General features: G+C 40.3%; 2 protein-coding genes across 2 annotated transcripts in view; one reads left to right on the plus strand and one right to left on the minus strand.

The window, feature by feature from the left end:
• Positions 1-52: 52 nt before the first annotated feature.
• Positions 53-9589, minus strand: LOC147309441 (uncharacterized). Its single transcript, XM_086269879.1, has 19 exons — positions 9314-9589; positions 9171-9229; positions 9034-9094; positions 8312-8472; positions 8158-8222; positions 7957-8050; positions 6988-7251; positions 6468-6758; positions 6083-6334; positions 5427-5741; positions 5227-5348; positions 4447-4660; positions 4204-4356; positions 3878-4068; positions 3139-3290; positions 1820-2077; positions 1343-1496; positions 476-605; positions 53-190 (listed from the first exon to the last, which is right to left on the minus strand). Coding segments are annotated over exons 1-19 (3063 nt in total). The 5' UTR covers positions 9316-9589; the 3' UTR covers positions 53-65.
• Positions 9590-10753: 1164 nt separating this feature from the next.
• The window catches only part of LOC147309442 (cAMP-regulated D2 protein), a 30820-nt gene continuing 20650 nt past the window's right edge, over positions 10754-20923 (plus strand). The window contains exons 1-7 of the mRNA XM_086269191.1: positions 10754-11258; positions 13223-13424; positions 13854-13987; positions 16231-16358; positions 16520-16638; positions 17114-17254; positions 17529-17701. Coding sequence (XP_086125317.1) covers positions 10791-11258; positions 13223-13424; positions 13854-13987; positions 16231-16358; positions 16520-16638; positions 17114-17254; positions 17529-17701 — 1365 coding nt within the window. The 5' untranslated portion in view covers positions 10754-10790. The remainder of the gene's footprint in view (positions 11259-13222; positions 13425-13853; positions 13988-16230; positions 16359-16519; positions 16639-17113; positions 17255-17528; positions 17702-20923) is intronic.

Consider the following 20923-nt stretch of genomic DNA (forward strand, 5'->3'; position numbering starts at 1 on the left):
ACTTGAGAAACAGTCCGAGAGTTTACAGCAGGAAACAACAAGTTACACATACTGTTTCAGACACTTTATTGGGACCGTAGCTGTTCATAGTAAGTCATGATTGCTTTGGTAGCACTCACTAAGAGCACCGTTACTCCCAGAAAGCCTATTGATCCAGCCACAATGGCTATTACAGTCATGTACTCTGCCCCTGGAAAGAGATGGATATAGGTTCATTTCATCACCCCTGTATTCACAATACACACAGCTACACACATGCACAGCAAGTCAAGACATATTAGAAGATCAGTGACAGTGTATATCAGGACTGCCTTTTTTATATGAACCAAGTAGAATTGAAGTTAAAACAAAAAACTAACAGAAATGCATTGATGCATTGTAATCTAAGAACGGTTATGGAAGCAGATGCAGATTCTTTTAAGAGTTCAGTCTTAAATTTGAATGAATGAACTGAATGATCCCTTGACAAGCTTACAGTAAGACGGTGTAGCTGACTTCACTCTTGTGTTGACAATCAAAGGTCCAGCAGACACGACAGCAGCGTGTTTCCCCTCACTCTCCATTTGACTCACGGACCTCTTTGTGTGCTGCTTGCCAGTGCATTTCTGCAACAGAATGAGAGTCAACTTTAGACTCATGCAGAAACACAAAACAAACAAATAAACTTCTGAAATCTGGATAGAATAAGGTAAATAAATTTAACACCAATCTGACTGAACCACAGCAGCATGTTAAATGAGCAATAATGGTCACCTAAGGGAATTTCATGTACCTGTAGGTTTTTGTAACCTAAAAGCTTTGAGCTCTTGTCTTCAGAGTGTACCGGCACTTTAAAGATTCCAACAGCTGATATCAAATCCAAGTGCAAAGCTGACCACCTCAAAATGGGATTTGGCTGAATCTCACTGTGGCCTTATTTGTCAAAATATCCAAACTAAATGTTCCACAATAAATGTTTTGGAAACTTACAAAAAAAGATATTTTTTCCTCTATTCATAGAAACCAAACTAAAATAAGAGTCCTACTCCAAATAAAAACTGAAGTGGCAAAGTGCATGAAAAACAACCTGTCAAAACTTACAGCCATGACTATATGAATGTCGTTTCAGTATAATGACAGCCAAGCAGGAAACAAAATGCACTGCGACTGACATGCAGTGACACACACGTGCAGTAGTTGTTGCATGCCAAGACACAATCAGAGTGGGGACAGAAACAAGACAATGTTCCCACCTGTCCGTCCCTTTTGTCTGAGTAACCTGTAGCCAGACACTTACATCAAATGGATGAACTACATTATTTTACCAAGTGCATCTCAAGCTTGAAACAATTGGCCATTTTACCAGTCGACAGTCTTCATCATGTCCACATATGCTGGCCAGGCAGTGGAAGTAAAGAGGTAACTTCTTAGGCATGTTGAACATCTGAATGGAAAACCTGCTTCTATGTGCCAGACCGTTCACAGACAGCCAGTGGAAAGTGGGGTCAACAGGACAACTGAAAGGCATACGCAACAAGGAAGAAACATAAGCGTGTGGTTAGATTTAGCAATCCCAACCTTTCAAAATGTATCTTCTGAAAGTCATCAAGTCTGTGGGCACAGAGGAACCAGACTTAACAGAGCAACTGAGAAAGCTTGAGACATACACACGCACACAGTATGATATCTATAACCATAAAGTTTTAAAAAGGTTTATTCTAATAATATAAAAAAAGAGGAATAGGTATTTGGTATGTTCAAAGTCTAGCCCATTCATTGCCAGCTGCATGCTCAGCAATGGATCCTAGTTGTCAAACATAAAACGAGATTTCATGAATACCCATCTTGCAAAAGGACGCCCTGGGTAGGGTCGTGAGGGTCGATGCTCTCAGTCGTCCAGCACGACTTCACCTGCAGGAGCAGGTCTACAGCAAAAGAGCCGTTTGTCTCCAGAGCCACCTGGAAGAACAGTGTGTCCTCGAGTTCCAGGGTTATGGCATCCCTGTAACTGTTTGTGTAAGACTCATCCCTGTACAAGGTCATTTTCAGGCCCAGGTGCACTGACGAGTTAAACTCCACAAAGGTCATGGAAGTGAGCCTACAAGCAGAGAGTCAGAGAGCTGAATCAGGATCAGAGAGACTTTATTTATCCCCAAGGGGCAATTAAGAAGTCATTTTCTTTCATGTTGCCCTGATTTACAGTACATTATGATAAAAAGAAAGCACACCTGCCTCACTTCACTGAAGTTTGCATGGATTTGTTCATGCACAGCCCGTGAAAGCACTACCACAGCATTCCCAACAGGTTTAACCTCTTAATTTAAACGTATTCCAGTATTCCTCATCCTACATTAAAGATTACTACTACCCCCCTCACCTTCATTGCAATGAGTTTCTCATCTAAGGCCAACAAAACATATTTTGGATGCATCAGGGGAATAAATATTCAGACACATCATGATTTTAACTGGAATAACAGACATTTTTTGGTAAAACTTTTGGCTTCATATTTGTCTTTACAATAATTTGGTAAGGAATGTATGGTCAACTCGGGTCCTGTGGCTACATAACTAGACAAAATCACCAACCTTCCAAAGGGTGTACATTATGGCAAAACATCCAACTTTGGTTTCATCTGTCTAAAGTCTTGCAGTTGGTTCTACGAGTTTTGTAAACATAATCCATGCTTCCATATTTACAAAAAGGCTGAACAAGTCATATCTGCTCAGCCTTTCCCCCCCTAACTGTATTGTTCTGAACTTTGAGGCCTGTAGAGTCTGAGATGCATCTCTTGGGCGTTTTGCAGTTTCTGAACACTGCAGTGTGACCTTGGGACAGATTCTACTCCTGAGAAGATATGCAAACATCTTGAATGCTTTCCATTTGTGATACTGAAGACTTCAAATTGCTCCCACTGATCAAAGATCAGAAGATTATATTGATCTTTGAGAAACAAACTTTGCTGCTGTTGTCTTACATTTTTAATCCCTATGGAAACATTAACAGTGTTTTCACACATTGCTTCTGCATTTTGGCTTAATTTTTGTATATAATGTAGTCTAATATGTTTTGTAGTTTCTGTGAGGTTGCATTTACTTAAACCCCAAACTGGTAATTGTATGAATATTCCTACAAACACTGGGATTTGATGAATCTCACCATTCCATATCCACGCTGACTTGAGCATTGCGGACATAATGTCGTGGGTAAACGCACTTCCACACCACTTTTAGGTCCCGCCTGCTGATCATCTGCCCTTTGGTCAAAGTGACACTCAGAGTATTCTGGAAGTTGATGTGAGTTTTGTTAACCTAGACAAAACCGACAAACAGAAATAAAACTCAAACCACAGGTATGAGGGGAAGGAGTAAAAAAGAAAAAGAAAGAAAGAAAACTGTAAAATTAAATCCATTATTGTAAAACTCAGCTAATTTGACTGCACACAGCTAAACAGATGCATTCAAGTTGGGAAAACAAACCCTAATTTGAGTATACATCATATCACTTGGAGAGCAACAATTTTCAGACTATTGTTAAATAAGATTATAGGACTCAGGATGCTTTATGCAGACTATGATTCATTAATTATCCAGCAAATATCCAGTCATGAGGTAGGCAGTGGCACCCACCACATGCGTTTGCCTTACAAAACAAAGATCACTAGGACTGCACAAAAATACAAAATCTTTCCATCCCTCACCTGTGGCATGACATGCATATCACATAATGCTGTGCAATCAATCCTGTCGAGGGCAAATATTCAGAGGTCACCGGTGTATGCTAGGCTGACAACTTAGGATACTGAGTGAAAACTAACAGAGTGTCTTTTTTAATATTGGTAAGAAATCTGTCTGGCAAACAAACCTTTCAGAGCTTCTTGCTGAGCTTAGTTACTCACCTGCTTCTCGGTTCCACATTCAGAGACTTTTCGTGAGGTACGGAAGTAGTACAGTGTCTCACTCTCATTCACAATGCAGCGACCATCATTCAGCTTCACTGCAACTGCTCCTCCCATGCGAGAATGCAGGTAGGGCTTTGCTATTGCACCAGCCATCAATTTATCCAGACACCGGCTGAAGAGACCTTTTTCTGTTTGAAATCGAGGGTCAAAAAAACAAAACAAAAAATCAGCAGCTGTACTACTACACAAGCAGTTTTTTTTTAAAGGATGAGCTTTTAAAATAAAATACATAGGTTTAAGAGATTGATGAGAGGTCTCTGTACCTTGGCAGACTGGATGTGAAGCTGGAGCACGCTCAGTCACAGAGCTGACGTCATAGTAACCATGCTGGCATACACAAGAATATGAGCCCAGAGTGTTGATGCACAGAGAATTGTGAGAACATAAAGGCTGTTTGGAAGCACACAGGTCTGGACCTAACAAGGCAAGCAAAGAAAATAAAATTCCACTAAAAACATGAAGGTTTTTACTGGCAAGGGCTGAGCCAGCTTTTTACCAACACTTACCATCCCAGTAAATGACTCCACCTTTAACAGTGATGTTGGTGGCATTTAGAGAGCCAGTGTAATACAGAAGATCTTTAATAGGTACGGGCACATTTTCTTTAGTTTGGGAGGCATCAAAAGCCCTGAAGAAAATCTCAGTTTTGTCTGGCTCATCTGCAGGTTCAAAAGAGTCCAACTTTATCCGAACTGGCTTATCTTTCAATAGCTCCTGCAGCTGGAGGACAATACAAAGTTTCAACTTGGCAAGTCATCATAAATTTAAAAAACAAAAAGAAACAACAACCTTAAATTCAGTAACCCTCATAAGAAACTAAAAACCTTGATTATAAGTTTTAAAGTTTAAATGGAATAGCAAGCATAGAGAGTGAGGTTACTCATGTATGGCACCTTGCAGTCTGCCAGCTTTTAAATATGAACGTCTCAAACCTGAAAGCTAAAAATTTATATTAAAACATAAAAGCAAAAATTTCTGGCACAACTTCACCTACTTCCAAATATGAGACCGATGAGAGTCTAGTGAGCTAAACAAGGTGTTGCTGACCTTTTTTCACTACTCTGGAAACAGAGCTACTATTAGCAGGTAAATTAGCACACTCAGATCTGTCATCTTAAGGTTTTTCCCTCTCACTATGCACCCTAGCTAACATTAGATGTAGAAGAGTGGGAGATATTTTAAGCCGGGTTTTCACTTTTTATACAGAATTGTATAAAATTAAGATGAGCCAATTACAGAGTTTTTAGTCCATAGCTGCTGATATTAATTTTTGATGTTTTGCTCACCTTGTTGTTGAAGATCTCCTCTATTTTATCTTTAGCTTCTGATGTGCCGTTGTCTAGATCCTCAGGCAGTTTCCAGGGTACAACCACTGTGAGACCTGTGTTGTCATAATCTAACTCTAGTTCTAAAGACACCAGGAAATGGGAACAGTGGGTAAAGGTTTACATCAAAGACTATTGAAATAAAGGTATGTCAAACCAACCCATGTCGTGAGCAGGTCCACCAGCCTTCACATGGAGCTCTTTAGATGAATTGGCTGCCATGAAAAACAAATGCGAATGTTCAGACTCCAGCTGGTTGTCACATTCTTCCCACACATTGAGAACATAAGTTTTCCCTTCTTCCAGCCCGAGGAGGCGTAGCTTTGTGACTGACACACGGCTGCTGTCGATGGTGGTGCCGTTCTTCAGGGACAGCTCATATACGAAGCCCACAGCTTGCTGCTGTGGGCTACTAGGGGTCCACACAGCAGCAGAGTCATTAGAGTGGTACGTCAGCTCAGACACACCGTAAGGTCCTGGATTCACATGCAGAATCAATACAGAGGACACAAAGACAAGTAAATAACATCATACATATGAAGCCCAACATGTTACAAATAGCAGCAGTAAGATAAGTTGACAGTGAAAATAGAGAGAAGCTAATAGAGCAAACATGTCTTTAGCTGACTTACTGAACCATCCTGAGACAGCCGTTTTAAATTCAGTAATGTATGGCAACTACCAGTTTACAATATAATTATACTTATAATTCAATATTTCATTAATCCCATTAACACTAGAAGTAGTTACATTATTAAATGCCAAACACCACCAGTTACACAACTTGGCTGGCCAACGCACACAGGTCATGTTTTACCTGTTTGTGCTGTGACCGTCTTAGGACTCATGAGCACACCATCTCCACAAAGTGCCTCCACCCTGGCCTGGTACTGTTGGCATGGCAGCAGCCCCCTCACAGTGTAGCTGTTCATGAGAGTAGTACCCTGCAGCACACCTTCATGAAACACTCTGAACATGGAGATGGAAGAGGTGTTCCTCACCTCCCAGCTCAGGGTGTAGTTGGTGGGGCCAAACAATGTTTGACGCAAGTCCTCAATGTTGGAATGGACTGAGGGAGAAGCAGAAGGGGCTTTCACTGAAGGATAACTAATAGCTACTCTGCATGAAGTTTTAAATTTAAAAATGCTATTCTATAGGGAGATAAGTGAGTGCCAGTACGGTCAAAAATGTGAGTCACATACAAGAGTTTCCATCATTCAGGACCATCTTGCTGTAGCGGGACTCGATTCCTGCCTGGCAAACAGTCTGTAGGCCAAACTTCACTCTGCTGCAGGGCTGCAGGTCAGACAAGCTGACCTCAAAGTTATCTTTGTGCCAAAACGAGACCTCGTCTGTGATGTGGTTTGTACCGTTGAGGTGGAAGGCAGTGAGAAGGAAGACAGAGTACTTGCTGTTCACAGGGCAGTCCCAGGATAAAGATATGCTGCTGCTGTTCCATGATGTAACCTCAAAGTTCTCTGGAACATCTGGATCTGACGAGAAACAGAACAAGAGCTACAGCAGCAGTTTTAGCATGTGTTGAAAACAACTGATAGCAGTGTCACTTAAAACAAAACAAAAAAACCCCCAAAAAGCTTTGAGGTAAAAAAAAAAAAAAAAAAAATCATAGTTGGCGCCATCTAGAGGTTGTTATGTGAATTTAAGGCCTTTAACCTTTGCAAATGTACTTTAATTAACTAAACATCACTCATTAGTCCATACCAGTAATAGTAGAGAGGCATGCTAAGGAGAGAGTGTCTGCAATCTCCACACAGGCCATGTAGAGGGTGCAGGGGTCCAGAGCAGAGAAGCGGTAGTGGTTGTGAGTGGTAACATCCAAAGTATGCGTGTTATAGGAGCCTAGTTCAACATGGTACAAAGTCACATTGTGACTATAGATGACATCTGGTTGATTCCTCTCCCAGGAAACCAGCAACATGGAGGGACTGCGGGACACCAGTTTGCAAGCGAGGCGCATTGTGTGACCTGAGGAGAAAAAAATAGTTTTAAAGATGCAGAAAACTGCAGCAGTAACGCACACGTTCATCTTAATCATCATAATAGTTTGAATGGTAAACATTTTTACAGCACAACTGGGTGGCTGCAGCTCAGGAGGTAGAGCAGGTCATCTACCATTTGGAAGGTTGGTGGTTTGATCACTGGCTGCTCCAGTCTGTATGCTAAGTATCCTTGGGTACTGAAGCCCAGGTTACCCTCCAGTGCATTCGCTGGAGTGCAAATGTTAGATAGAACAGGTGAAAAACACATGTTGTATGAAGAGCTTTGAGTGCTCGAGTAGAGGTGAAAAGCATTTACTTCAATGATATCCACGCTAGGGTAGCCTAGCTACAGGTCACGTGGTCTCCAAACAACTTAAATATCAACTGGTTAGATACTGGTTGGATTAAGTTAGCAGCAAACATCAATGCAAGGCAGAAGAGACTAGAACCTTTCCTGAATATTCAACATCAGTAATGGTCACTTACCTTCTTGCTAATAGTTAAATGACAAAATTGGCATCTTTTACCAGTTTATTATAAATACAGGGTATAAACATTAGGAAACAACTAACCATGTATAAATAACACCCTGTGGTTTTATACAATTCTGTTGCTAAGGACTATTTCATAGCTGGTTCAGGTGACTTCCCAGTTTTGCTGTCTAAAGTGCAACTATAGGAACGACACTCACCCAAAGCAAGGAAGAAATTTTCCTCCTGTTGGAAGTATACTGTTCCATTTTCACATGCAAACACTTCAGTGGGACTCAACAACTTGAGGAAATCCTGAGGAACGATCAGATCCAAACAGCAATCAAACTATGCAGTGAGGTGGACTGTGCATGAAATCTAACATAACCACTCATCTGTGTAAAAGTTGTTGTCAAAAGTACCTTAGTGGCATTTGTTGGATGTTGTAGTGGCTGCTTTCGGCCTCTGACTTTAGTAAACTTTATACCTTGGGGTGAGGTAAACACATTTAAAGGAACATTAAACAAGAGGTTGGGGTGTCAAATTAAATTGGGATTAAGAAGGTATGTTGCTTACGTGGGCTTTGGGGAACTGTTAGAGTCCATGCCTGGACAGAGCCACCATATTGGAGGGTTAGCTGGTTTTCAACACCCGGCGACAGAGTCACAGAAGTCACTTTGCCCACCTTTCTGATGGATTTCAATGATGTGCCATTGAGCCATATGTCTCCATTTTTCCTTCAAGAATGGGAAACAGTACACCTCATTTTCTCCTGTATATTACATGATCATTCCATGTGACTGATTAATAGCTGCCTGTTTATCGTCACCCTTATTCAGAAATGGGCAGCATAACATGATTCGGTCACATTTGAAGTTTTAACAAGCCGTTCTCTTTATCATCTAATACAGTAAGTCATCTTGGCTAAGCTCATTAGACCTCTTTGATCAAAACTAAACATAGTATATTTACTCAGTTACTTCAGTTGAGTAGTTCTAATGTAATAGTGGGACGTTTTGTCATTGGTGTATGAATTCTTGAGGTTGTAGTGACCTTAAAAACATTTGTTACATTAAACTTTAATAAACAAACATTAAGAATTATTTGATCATAATGTATGCAGTTCTGTAAATACAGGTACTTTTAATTAAGGTACCTGACGCATATTTTTCATGTTAAAACCTCTGTACTACCAACTTATTTAAGAAACTAAATACTTATTTCATCCCTTTTACATTTGTCCTGAGGTCTCTGAACAGCACAGGGGGAGATTATGCAAATCTATGAATCACGTTTACCTGTCCAGATCATTCCCTTTGCTCATCCAACACAACGAGAAGGAAATATCGTTGCAGCGTCCTGGAAGAAAGTCGATGAGAATACCTCCAGATGTCACGTTTTATTTTCACCATTTTACCTCAGCAACCAAACTCACCGAGCGATATGACATGAGGCACCAGGATGAAGAAGACGAACGAGTACTGTAAGGAGTTCCTGAAAATATTAGAAGCATATGAATCCGCTGAATTTGAGTGAGATAAGTTTGTATGAACCGGTAGTGATAAGTTATTTCCTTACATGTTCGTTGGAAATCCAGCAAAGGAAAGTAGGTCGCGTTTATTAAAAGAAGGCCGGGGGTTGAATCAGCAGGCTGTTAATAAGTGACAGGTGTGCACTTTCAGCTCACCTGCTCAGATCCTCGGTGACGGATTACTGACGTAAAAAAGTCTTTTTTATTTGTTAGAAACAGAAAAAGCCCGCCTAGTATTGCACCAATAGCGATACGTTGTATTATTCTTTATCTGCTAATGCAGAGGGGAAGACCACGAAGGATTACACAACTTGATTGCAAATGTGCAAATGTTTTCATCTCCTGTTCAGCGACCTGCCATCGCGCACGCTGGTCGACACTCCGCTATGGTTAAGGATATGATATGTACACGTCTGTTTCCAGGATTTTTTATAAATGTCTCAACAGGTGAAGCCAAGTGGGTCATACTTACCGATTCATTAATGTGTAGTGCATCACTTTATATGTTACAGCTGGAGATTATTTTAATTGCTTATATTCTGCTTTCCAGCTTTATTGTAATAATACGCATTCGTTTATTTATAATAACATATTACTACAATCAATTATCGTCAGAATGTTAAGTAATTAACACTTTGAAACAAAAAAGGGTTAATCTGAAAAAAAAAACATACCATCTATATGTTTGATGGTGAAATTACACGAGAAACTGCTTCCGTCATATAAGTGATTCTACAGTCTGAACTCTGGGTGCAACTCAAAAAGAAATATCACACTGTAATCATTATTACTGGAAACAAGAAAATTATCTAATCCCATACTTTAAAAAAAAGAAAAAAAAGCAGGTTTTACGAATTTTCTGGATTTAAATTCGACTTTTAATTCTTTTCGAGAACAGCCGACATGCTAAAGATTGAGATCTTCCAAAAGGGGGAAATGTGTGTTAATAAAATAAAATAATAAAAATTAAAAATCAAAGCATACTTTTCTATGACATAACCCCAATTACAGAATAACTGTGGCATGTTGTTGTACATAAGGCCTGTAGATGGCACTGTGTACCTTGTGTTTGCTGTCCTCTGCCTGTAAAGAAAAGCGTATTAATAAATGTATTGGTTTTAATTATACATCAGTGACTGATAAGTCTGAATGGTAAAGGAGAAACAGATTTTTATATAAGCACAGAAACCGGCGTTCATGGAGCCCACTGCTTGGCTCATCCCTGTTTACCATTTGTGCGTGACTGCGATTACATTAAGCAAAGGAAAGACGACTCGTCCTCTATTAGTGGTCCTGCACCGCAGAGTCTGCATCCAGCTGTTCAGAGTCTACTGGACAGCACTCAACAGTAAGACAGAGCAGCTTTTGTCTGTTTAATCTTAATAAGGAACCAGGCAAATTGGAGTCACAAGCATGCAGAGTGTGCAGAGAGTTTCAGGCGTATGAGGGCCGCAGCCATAAGTCAAGTCAAATCATGATCCAGGCAGCTGGTCTGGGGAAGTATTAAGAGTATTCTATCACAATATGGAGAACTGGCACTGTTTGCTGCTGCTGTGCACACTGAGTTTAGAGCTTTCCTCTGGAGGAGTTACAAAAAATGATGATGACATCGACCTTGTCAGCTTTTTGAGAAATGTCTACCCCGAGCCGTTCATCATCAACCGAGACTTTGAGATAAACTCCGTCGAGGAGCTGGGACGCCCGGGGGACCCTGCAATCATACAGCAAACCAAGGACAAACCTGTCACTCAGGATACAGATGGGGCTGCTGGACCAGTGGTGATAACCAAAGATGGCCAGATCAAGGGGATTACTGTGGATAAGGCCCATGTATTCTATGGTGTTCCGTACGCAAGTCCTCCTGTTGGGGCTTACCGCTGGAAGCCCCCCAGACCTGTGAGTCCTTGGCACGGGGTTTATGATGCCTCCTTTCCCAGGGCCGCATGTATGCAATTCTGCAGTAAAGCTATCACTGAGGAGTGCCCTAAGAGTGTAGGTGTATTACAACCTTGTATTTCTTTATATCCTGCTACGATGTTTTATATCACTTTAATGTTACAGCTTGAGGTTATTTTAATTGCTTCTGTTCTGCTGCTTTGTGATAATACATAGCTGTTGTGATTAATAATAATAATGGATTGGATCTATATAGCGCTTTTCAAGGCACCCAAAGCGCTTTACAATACCACTATTCATTCACTCTCACATTCACACACTGCTGGAGGCAGCTACAGTTGTAGCCACAGCTGCCCTGGGGCAGACTGACAGAAGCGAGGCTGCCATATCGCGCCATCGGCCCCTCTGGCCAACACCAGTAGGCAAGTAGGGTAAAGTGTCTTGCCCAGGGACACAATGACCAGGACAGAGAGCCCAGGGATCGAACCGGCGACCTTCCGGTTACAGATGCGATTCCCAACCCCCTGAGCCACGGTCGCCCGTAATGTGCTGACATGCTAATTATCATAAAATGACACTAACAGTATAACACTGAAATTTTAATTTGCATAGGCTTAGTGCACGCAAACTTTCACATGTCAAAGATATTTCATATCCAGTTCAATTAGACTGGTTAGATGCAGCAGGTGGATCAAAAGAGCTGCCACTGACAGTGTGATGAAGCCATGGATGCTAAATTCTGCACTTAGAGATGAAACCAATTTCATTAGAGTAAAAGTGAACAATCCAGCCCAGTGAAAGTCGTTAGAGTCCATGTTGTAAGGCTCACGTCACATGGAGCGGCGTCACTTTATGAGGCCATTGTTAATAAATTATATTTAGCAAAAAGATTCTCAAAGTGACAAATATCTACAAATAAAAACCTATGTATATTTGTTTTTTATATATTTAAATTGTATTTACAGAATACAATTTCCAAACTAGTACAGTTATTTACAATGAGGGAGAGCAGTTATGCTACTTTGCTGTATGCCAGATTTTTAAGGACAGCTGATAATAATCTTGTGTGAGTAGAAACGTAGTCAAAATCCAAATGTAATTTAAGTTAGCGATATTAAGAGTTTTTAACAACATGCTCCAGTTATCCATCTGTTTGTTTAAACCGGCAAACCTACCAAGACTATTAACAATATCTGTGTATATAAATAAGAACTATGTCCTTACACTAATACAATAAGCTTTCTGAATCAACTTTCTGTCTAAATATGATTTAAAAACATAACAACAACAAAAAAAAGTGCCAGCCACTTAAAATAACTGCAGAATGTATGTCGGTAAAATGACAGCAGATAACTGAGGCGATGAACAGTCTGCAGCTCAGGAGGTAGAGCTGCTCATCCAATAATTGGAAGGTTGGTGGTTCGATCTGGCTGAGATCACCAACCACCAACCAAGATACTAACCCCAAGCTGTTGCACAGTTGGAGTACGAATGTGTGTAAATGGGTAAATAAAGTATGTTATATAAAATGCTTTGAGTGCTCCAGTAAAGTAAGAAAACATCATATAAGAACCAGAACATTTAACAAAAAGTGGAGAATCCAAGCACTCGTATATGCAGCACTGGGACTACCTAACCTCTGAGAAATTCAACTTTATTAAAAACAACTAACAAACAATATCAATAAAATTAATTCAGAAAATGTGAGTAAGCAAACTGAGTACACTAACCAAGAGACGGTGCTCAAAGGGGACAAATGTCCTTATTCAGTCCTAAATAAGGTGTAAGGAGTATAAGAAACCTGCTGTGTGAGCCTACTAATTAGTTTGTACCATAAACACTAAATAAATAATTTATATTCTATCTGCAGTTTTTACCTTTCACCTGGCTGGCAATTGCCTCCTAACTCGTATCCATGTATCCGTGTATCCATGTATCCATGTATCCATGTCACACACGGCCAGAAGTATTAAATTCAAAAGAAAAAAACAAAACAAGATAAAAGTGACAACAAAAAGTGAAAAATTGAATGACCTGCATCCTCTAATGTCTCCAAAAAGGTCAGTGAGGATTGTCTCTACCTCAACATCTTTGTACCACTGGATGTGGACTTGAGCTCTCCTCTGCAGAGCCACCTGCCTGTCATGGTTTGGATCCATGGTGGAGATTTCATTGCTGGTTCTGCCTCCAAGCCTCTGTATGATGGACGTTTCATTAGTAACTTCACCCACAGTGTTGTTGTAAGCCTGGAGTACCGACTGGGTAAGAAGGATTACGTTTAAATGGACCCATTAGTGTGTAACAGCCTGTGTATTTGAATCTCAGTGCCTGTGTCACTCTATGATCCCACGTCAGATTTCACTGTGCACACAGGGATAAAATTCAGATGAACTTTAGCAGTGGACGTCTCAAAGGCAACAACAAGAAACTCGTGGAATCACTTAGTGAAAATAAGAATTTACTTATTATAGAGAGCATGTGTGCGTCTGTGTGTGTGAGACAGTACGAGCCTGAATAATGCTTGTGTGCCACTTTAAAATGGCCGAGCCTGTTGGTAATTACTCTGCTTTCCTGCAAGACTGAAAACAGGAGCTCTGATATGTGAACAGTAATTTGGAGCTCGGAGGAAATGAATGTCTTGCCTGAGTCAATTACGTCTTGTTGATCATGTGAAATCCTGCATCATTAAAGGTGCATTTGGGTTCCTTGTGTCGGGAAAAGATCCTCACACATCAGCTGCAGGGAATTATGGGATCCTGGACCAACAGGCAGCTCTTCTTTGGGTCCAACAGAACATTGCTGTGTTTGGAGGGAATCCCGCCAAGGCAAGCAAGCACACAGACACACACACACACCTAAGATAATTATTTTAAAATGAGGCATTTATTAATAAGGTGGGAATAAACATTGTAAGAAAACAGGACAAAAGAAGAAAAAGGGGAAAATACTGAGAGAATGACCACAGTGGGGAAAATAGTGAAGCAGTTGCTTCCAACAGTTAAAGATACTCATTGTAAACTTTATGCTCAGAAGCTCCGACATATTTTCTCAAATTCATAAAGTATAAACATTTAAAGAAAAGTATAATCTCAGAGGGAAAAAAAGGAAACACATTTCCAAATTTGATAACTCACTTGGTTTGGTTTAGACCAAAAGTTTCATGCTATTTCCATATTTAATTCTTGGACTTTGCTAGAGTAACTTTTACAGTTTAAAGTCATTTTTGTTTATCTCCTGTCAAATGCAGCATCTTAATTAACCTTCTACTTAAAGCATGCTATTTGAACCTCTTCCACTTTTCTTTTAATCCAACTTTGTTGTGATTTGTTGCCCTTCACAAACAACAGATTGGAACAGCATTCAGGTGCCCTTAGATGGCCATTTTAAGGAGATCTGCTTTCAGTGACATCATCTGACATCACAATTCTTACCTTTTTCTGTCCTTCTGTTGTATACCTGCTGGTGTGGTTGGGATAATTGTCCTCTTGTAAGACCGAGGCCAAGCTTTAGCTGTCAGACTCACTTTTCTCTAGAATACTTTGGTAAACAGGAAAGTTGACTCAATAATGTGTCTGCAGAATAAGCCCAAATCATCACCTCTCTACCACCGTGCTTGACATTTTGTTTGAGGTTTTTATGCTGATATGCTGTGTTTTGTTTTGTTTGGCAAAAACAAACAAACAAACATGTCAATGTCCATTATAGCCAAATATCTGCACTTTGGTCTCATCTGTCCAAAGGACGTTGATCCAGAATTCTTGTGTTTCTTTTTCAGATGCAACCTTCCAATACTTGCAACCATGTTCTTTTTAGTGAAAAGAGACTTTCTCCTTGCAACTCTTATATTCCTTTATCATTATCATATTTACCATGCTAACTGAGGCCTGTAGGGCAATGTTTGTGGCCCACTATTGTTGATGCTGTTTATACCTGAATTATCCAGACCAGCAAAGCGCCAGAACTTCTGCTCTTATAGCAGAAGTTTTTTGCTGATGAACAGTTTGATGCAGTTTGGTGCATTTGATTATCAGCACCGGTCTACTTTATAATTTCACTTTCTATGGGCATGCTCAGTTTTTCACAAACGTCTTCTACATTTTGGCTTAATTTAATTTTTGTTAAATAAATAATGACATGGTATAATATGTCCTCTTTTGTTGCTCATCTGAGCTTATTTTATTACCTGGTAAGGAACAGGTTATTTCTGTTACACCCTGATTGTCATGGATCGCTGTGTGGCAAGCAGGAGGGGGACCCAAATGCAAAACTCACAGACACGGGGATGAACTCGAGAAACACAGCTTTAATGCTGGCACGGCAGAACACAGGAAATACAAAACTAAACTGGGAAAAGTAAACTAACACTCTCAGGTAGACACAGGAAGATCCACACAACATGAGGGAGAACGCGACGCCGAACAGAGGGAGACGCAGACAGAAATACACAGAGGGTTAACGAGGAAAGTGGGAACACACGGGGAACACAGCTGACACAGATAACCATAACGAGACAGGGCGGGGTGAACATAACACTGACGGGAGACAGGCAGAGTCAAACAGGAAGTACAGAGGTTCAGACAGGAGGAGAGAGCACGGGGAGAACACAGACATAACAGGCTGGGGAAAACATGGAATAAAACACGAAAGGGGACAAGGGCTCATGAATACATAGAGGGGCACACAGGGGGTGAGAGTCACAAAGGGAAAGCACACAGGGAACAACATAACAGGGCAACTCAGGAAACAGAACCTAAACAGGGAACTGAATACAAAAATACAAGAGAACTAAGAATACTGGGCCAACACGGCCCAGGACCATGACACTGATAAGTTAAGCCTTTCTCAGGTCAAGCCAACTCCAAATTACAAAGTTTCCTTGAAGAAGCAAACTTGCTTTTCTTTCCAAGCTCCTTAGACTACGATCACCTGGATGTAGATGTCGTACATTTACTAAGCCTAACTTTCATTGTTCTGTTTGTATTTCGTTTGATATGAAATTAATATTTTTTGCAATATTAACAGAAATTAAGTTAAAGAATTTTAAGTAGCGACATTTTTTTAAAATCAGGTCACAGTATTTGGGGAGAGTGCAGGCGCTCAGTCGGTAAGCCTTCACCTGATGATCCAAAGCAGCAAGCCTCTGTTTAACCAGGCCATCCTGCAGAGCCTGCCCTTCTCCATCCCTCTGAAGACCAGGTGAGGAACTAACAGCTCAGGGCAATACTGGGCATGGATGTGAGATAGATGCATGCTTTGATTTAAAGCTGAGCATTAGATTACGTGAAAGATCTTGATCACATTTCAGGATGACTTCAAGCTGAAATGTAATTTTCTTTTTTTCTGCACATCTTTCCCAGACATGATGCCCTGAAACTGGGAAAAGGCTTTGCTAAACAGACGAACTGCTCTGTGAGCGACTTTGTCTGCCTGCTGTCTCTCACTCCGCAGGCCATCCTGGCCGCCCAGATGAAAACAAGTAGGACGCCACAAACCCCAGATTTAGAGCAACACTCATTGCTGCCCACATATTACATAAGGAAACAGGATATAGTATATTTGTCTGCAAATGACTGTGAAAAACATGTTCATAGTGAGATACTTGTAAACAAAATCATTATGACTGAACAATGAGCCTCTAAAGGGGCAATTAGAGTAATTTTACTGTCTAACAGCAAGGAATAAATTTGATATATCTGCAGGCCCGACATTGTTATTGATCTGTATCACTGTGATTACATCATCGACAGCAGTTTTCAGGATGGATGAACTCACGGTTATAGCTTATAATTGAGGCAGGAAAATGCACTCTGGAGAAGAAGTTTAGCTCCCTTCCTTAGACAAACAAATCACATTAATAGGCTTTTGAGTTTTTATAACACTGCATACGATGCATTGCTTAATATACTTTTCTCCCTCTGTGTTTTAACTTGCCAATCTGTTTTTGATCCCAGGTTCCAAGATTTTGAACCCATTCAGGTTTCTGGAGGTTTTTGAGACGTGGGGTCCGTATATCGATGGGGAGTTAATCAAAGAGCAGGCTGTCACTGCCTTTCAAAAGGGGCACTGGCAGAAAGAAAAGCCAATACTGCTGGGTAAGAGCAATAAGAGAAACCACATTGTATTATTACTGTTATTATTCAGGATTTATATTTTATTCTCTCAGCTTTCTGCTTAACTCCCACTGGTTCTTGTTATACAACTATTTGATATGAAAATTCCGACATCATGACAAAGCTGAAGGCAATGTTTGATTTTTAAGTACAGAGACAATCAGAAAAGCCATTGGGCAGAAGAATCACAGCAAGTCCACAGGCAACACAGACATCTACTTGTTTCTTTAGAGTAATGTTGTTTTCTGTCCTGCAGGTACAACGTCCGAGGAGGGGGTTCTGTTTGCGTATGGGGTCTTCAACAAGCCAGTCTCCACAGTGGAGTGCACCGTGTACATCACAGCCATCTTTAAACAACACACCCTACAGATCCTACACAAGTACCTGCCCCTGTACAGGGATGCTGACCACAGAAATATGCTGGCTCAGGTAAGAGGAGTTTAATACCGTCTTTTTAGTGTTAGTATTGCTCTTAAATTGGAAAAGAGTCTTTCACATGGCTGGGGAGGAATTTCGGCCTGCTTTTGTTTTGCAGAATTTTGCAGACGTTTTCAAACTTGAATGACCCGTTTAAAGCCCTGCTAAAGCATTTTGGCATTTCCTTCAGCACTTTCTGGCAGAGAGTCTTGTCTTGTAGCAGCCCCGATCATCACACTACCACCACCATGTTTGACTATTTGATATTTTTTTAATGAAATGCCAGAGATTACTGGACACAAAACTTGAACAAAAGTTCATTTTTGTCCCATCAACCCAGAAAATATTTTCACAAAGTCTTGGGGATCATCAGTTTTTAGCAAATGTGAGTTGAGCCTTTATTGTTCTTTTTAGTAAGCAGTGATTTTCGTCTTAGAACACAGATGCCATTTCTGCCAAGTCGCTTTCTGATTGTAAATGATGAACACTTTGACCTTAACTGAGACAACAGAAAACTGCAGTTGTTTAGATGTTGTTCTCAGTTCTTTTGTGGTCTCCTGGATGAGTTGTGTTTGTGCTTGGAGTCATTTTGAAGAGAACTTCACCACTGTTCAAAGTTTTCCTCCCAACGACCTTGTAAACTTTTCCAGAATGTTTTTCTCATCTATTCTCAAGTTTCCTCAAAATATGGCATGATGGTGGTGTTTCTTTGAGATTTTTTACTTTCTCACGTATGACTTTAGATAGCTTCTATCCAGAGGTGTGGACTCGAGTCACATGACTTGGACTCGAGTCAGACTCGAGTCATTAATTTTATGACTTTAGACTTGACTTGAAAAAATGTTCTAAGACTTGTGACTTGACTTGGACTTTTACACCAATGACTTGGGACTTGAATTGGACTTGAACCGGTTTACTTGAAAAGACTTGATATTTTACCCCAAATATAAAATTTAACATGCATATTATATAGAGATTGAAAATGTGACGTCATTCACGGGTAGAACCGCAAAGGATTCTGGGAACTCGTGGCAAGCGGTACTAGCGCACGCAGGCTTTCAATTAAAATCAGTTATACAGCGATAAAAAGAAACACAAAAATGTCAAGAAGCTGTTGTATTATTAACTGCAATAGCCGGTCGCATGACAGCCACGGGAAGCCGACGGGTAAAGAGATCGGTTGTTATCGGATTACGTCGTTGAAGAGAAATTGTTCGAGCCATGTTTCCGAAGTAACAAAGAGGCGACGGATGGCCTGGATTGCAGCCATTCAAAGGTCAAATATAACGTCCCAGAACACTCCAGCTCACAGGTTAGTCTGCTCCAAGCATTCCCACAAAGGTCAGTGTTTTTTAGTAGTTAATACGTCATTTTTCTTAACATAATTGGTGATATAGGTTACAAGCAAGTCTGGCGCTGAACAGAAATTGTCGTGCTATGCTCCTTTGTTTATTGTGCATAAATAGTGAATTGTCCTGACACAATATTGCGTTTCGCTTCTGTTATTATGGTACATTGACAAAAACATATACTTTTATTCACAGGATAAAACAGGTTCTTTGTATCACTAATTGCCCAGTACGATTACAGCATACAGTATTATTGTCACTGCTACATTTCTGTGATGCTACCAGAAATTATTTCCACTACTAATTAATTACCGTTGAGCTCAAAGGTTATATTAATAAACGGTTAAGGAATGTGTATTTATGACGACGATTTGTGAGACTGGTAAACTTATGATACGTACGATGGTCTTTCGTTCTACACGGTGCATTTCAAGGTCCTGTACCCATCCGTCGGTAAACTGTACCTGGACTTGTTGCAGTGACCGGAAGTTACTAAACTTCATGAGTGTATGCACTCACTCCAAGAACCGTATGATTATAAATATGCATATAAATAAAGAAGCTATTTTGTGCAAAGATGTCAACTGTAAGAATGCTGTGCATAAACATTTACTCTGCTCCATGTATGATGATATAGTGACTGCTCTGTATAAAAGTGGCACACTGCTTGATAAACAATATAAGCATAAGAAACCTAACATCAGACCTGGCTGGAAAGAACATGTATCCATGTACCATGATGAAGCTCGCATAGCTTATAAATGTTGGGCCATGGCTGGAAGACCTAAACAAGGCCCAGAATTTGAACAGAAAAAATGTGCGAATGCCAGATATAAGTACGCTGTTCGCTTTATAACTAAAAATGAGCAAATGCCAAGAGCAGATTCTTTGGCCAGGAAAATGCTGTGTAATAATACGGCAGATTTTTGGAAAGAGGTGAAAGCTCTTAATAACTGTAAACCATCTCTACCATCAACTGTTGAAGGTGTTTCTGGGGCAGATAACATTGCAGCATTATGGAGACAGCATTACAGTGCGTTGTTTAACTGTATAAAAAGTGAACCATATGAGGACAATCTTGACATGAGTAATGACACAATAAGTGTAAGGACACATGAAGTATATGAAGCCATTCATAGGTTGTCTGATAATAAATCCTCTGGTTTGGATCACATCACTGCAGAACATTTAAAACATGCTAGTGTAAGGCTAGCTCCTCTTCTAGCGCTCTGTTTCACTGGGTTTATGATTCATGGCATATTACCAGACTCAATGCTGTGTATTTTACTGGTACCAGTTATGAAGGACAAAGCTGCAAAAGTGAGCTGTTTGGATAATTACAGGCCAATTGCACTAGCCAGTATTTTATCTAAGGTGTTAGAAAGAATTTTGTTTGACAGAGTTAGTGTGTTCATCTCTTCTCTGGATAATCAGTTTGGCTTCAAAGCACGGCACTGACATGTGCATATATGCACTCAAGGAAATAGTCAGTTTGTACAGGGCTAAAAATTCATCTGTCCTCATGTCTTTCATTGATGCCTCTCAGGCTTTTGATCGAGTGAACCACAGAAAACTTTTTGATAAAATGAAGAGATGGGGAGTTCCTCAGTACATCGTGAGGATTCTCTCTTACTGGTACGCTCATCAGAACATGCAGGTTAAATGGGGAAGCAGTATTTCTGCCCCCTATGGTGTCAAACAGGGTGGGATTTTGTCTCCAATTTTATTTAATTTGTATGTTGATGATTTGTCCATACAACTGAGAGCCTGTAACACTGGGTGTATATTAGGTAAAGCACTGATAAATCATCTTATGTATGCAGATGACCTGGTTGTTTTTAGTCCAAGCAGTGCTGGGTTACAGGATCTTCTTAATGTCTGTACT

The sequence above is a fragment of the Aulonocara sp. 'chitande type north' Nkhata Bay genome, linkage group LG17 (genome assembly GCF_057382095.1).
Source record: "Aulonocara sp. 'chitande type north' Nkhata Bay isolate Kocher_YH1m ecotype deep benthic linkage group LG17, A_spYH_male_GT1.1, whole genome shotgun sequence".
In the NCBI taxonomy this organism is placed as follows: Eukaryota; Metazoa; Chordata; class Actinopteri; order Cichliformes; family Cichlidae; genus Aulonocara; species Aulonocara sp. 'chitande type north' Nkhata Bay.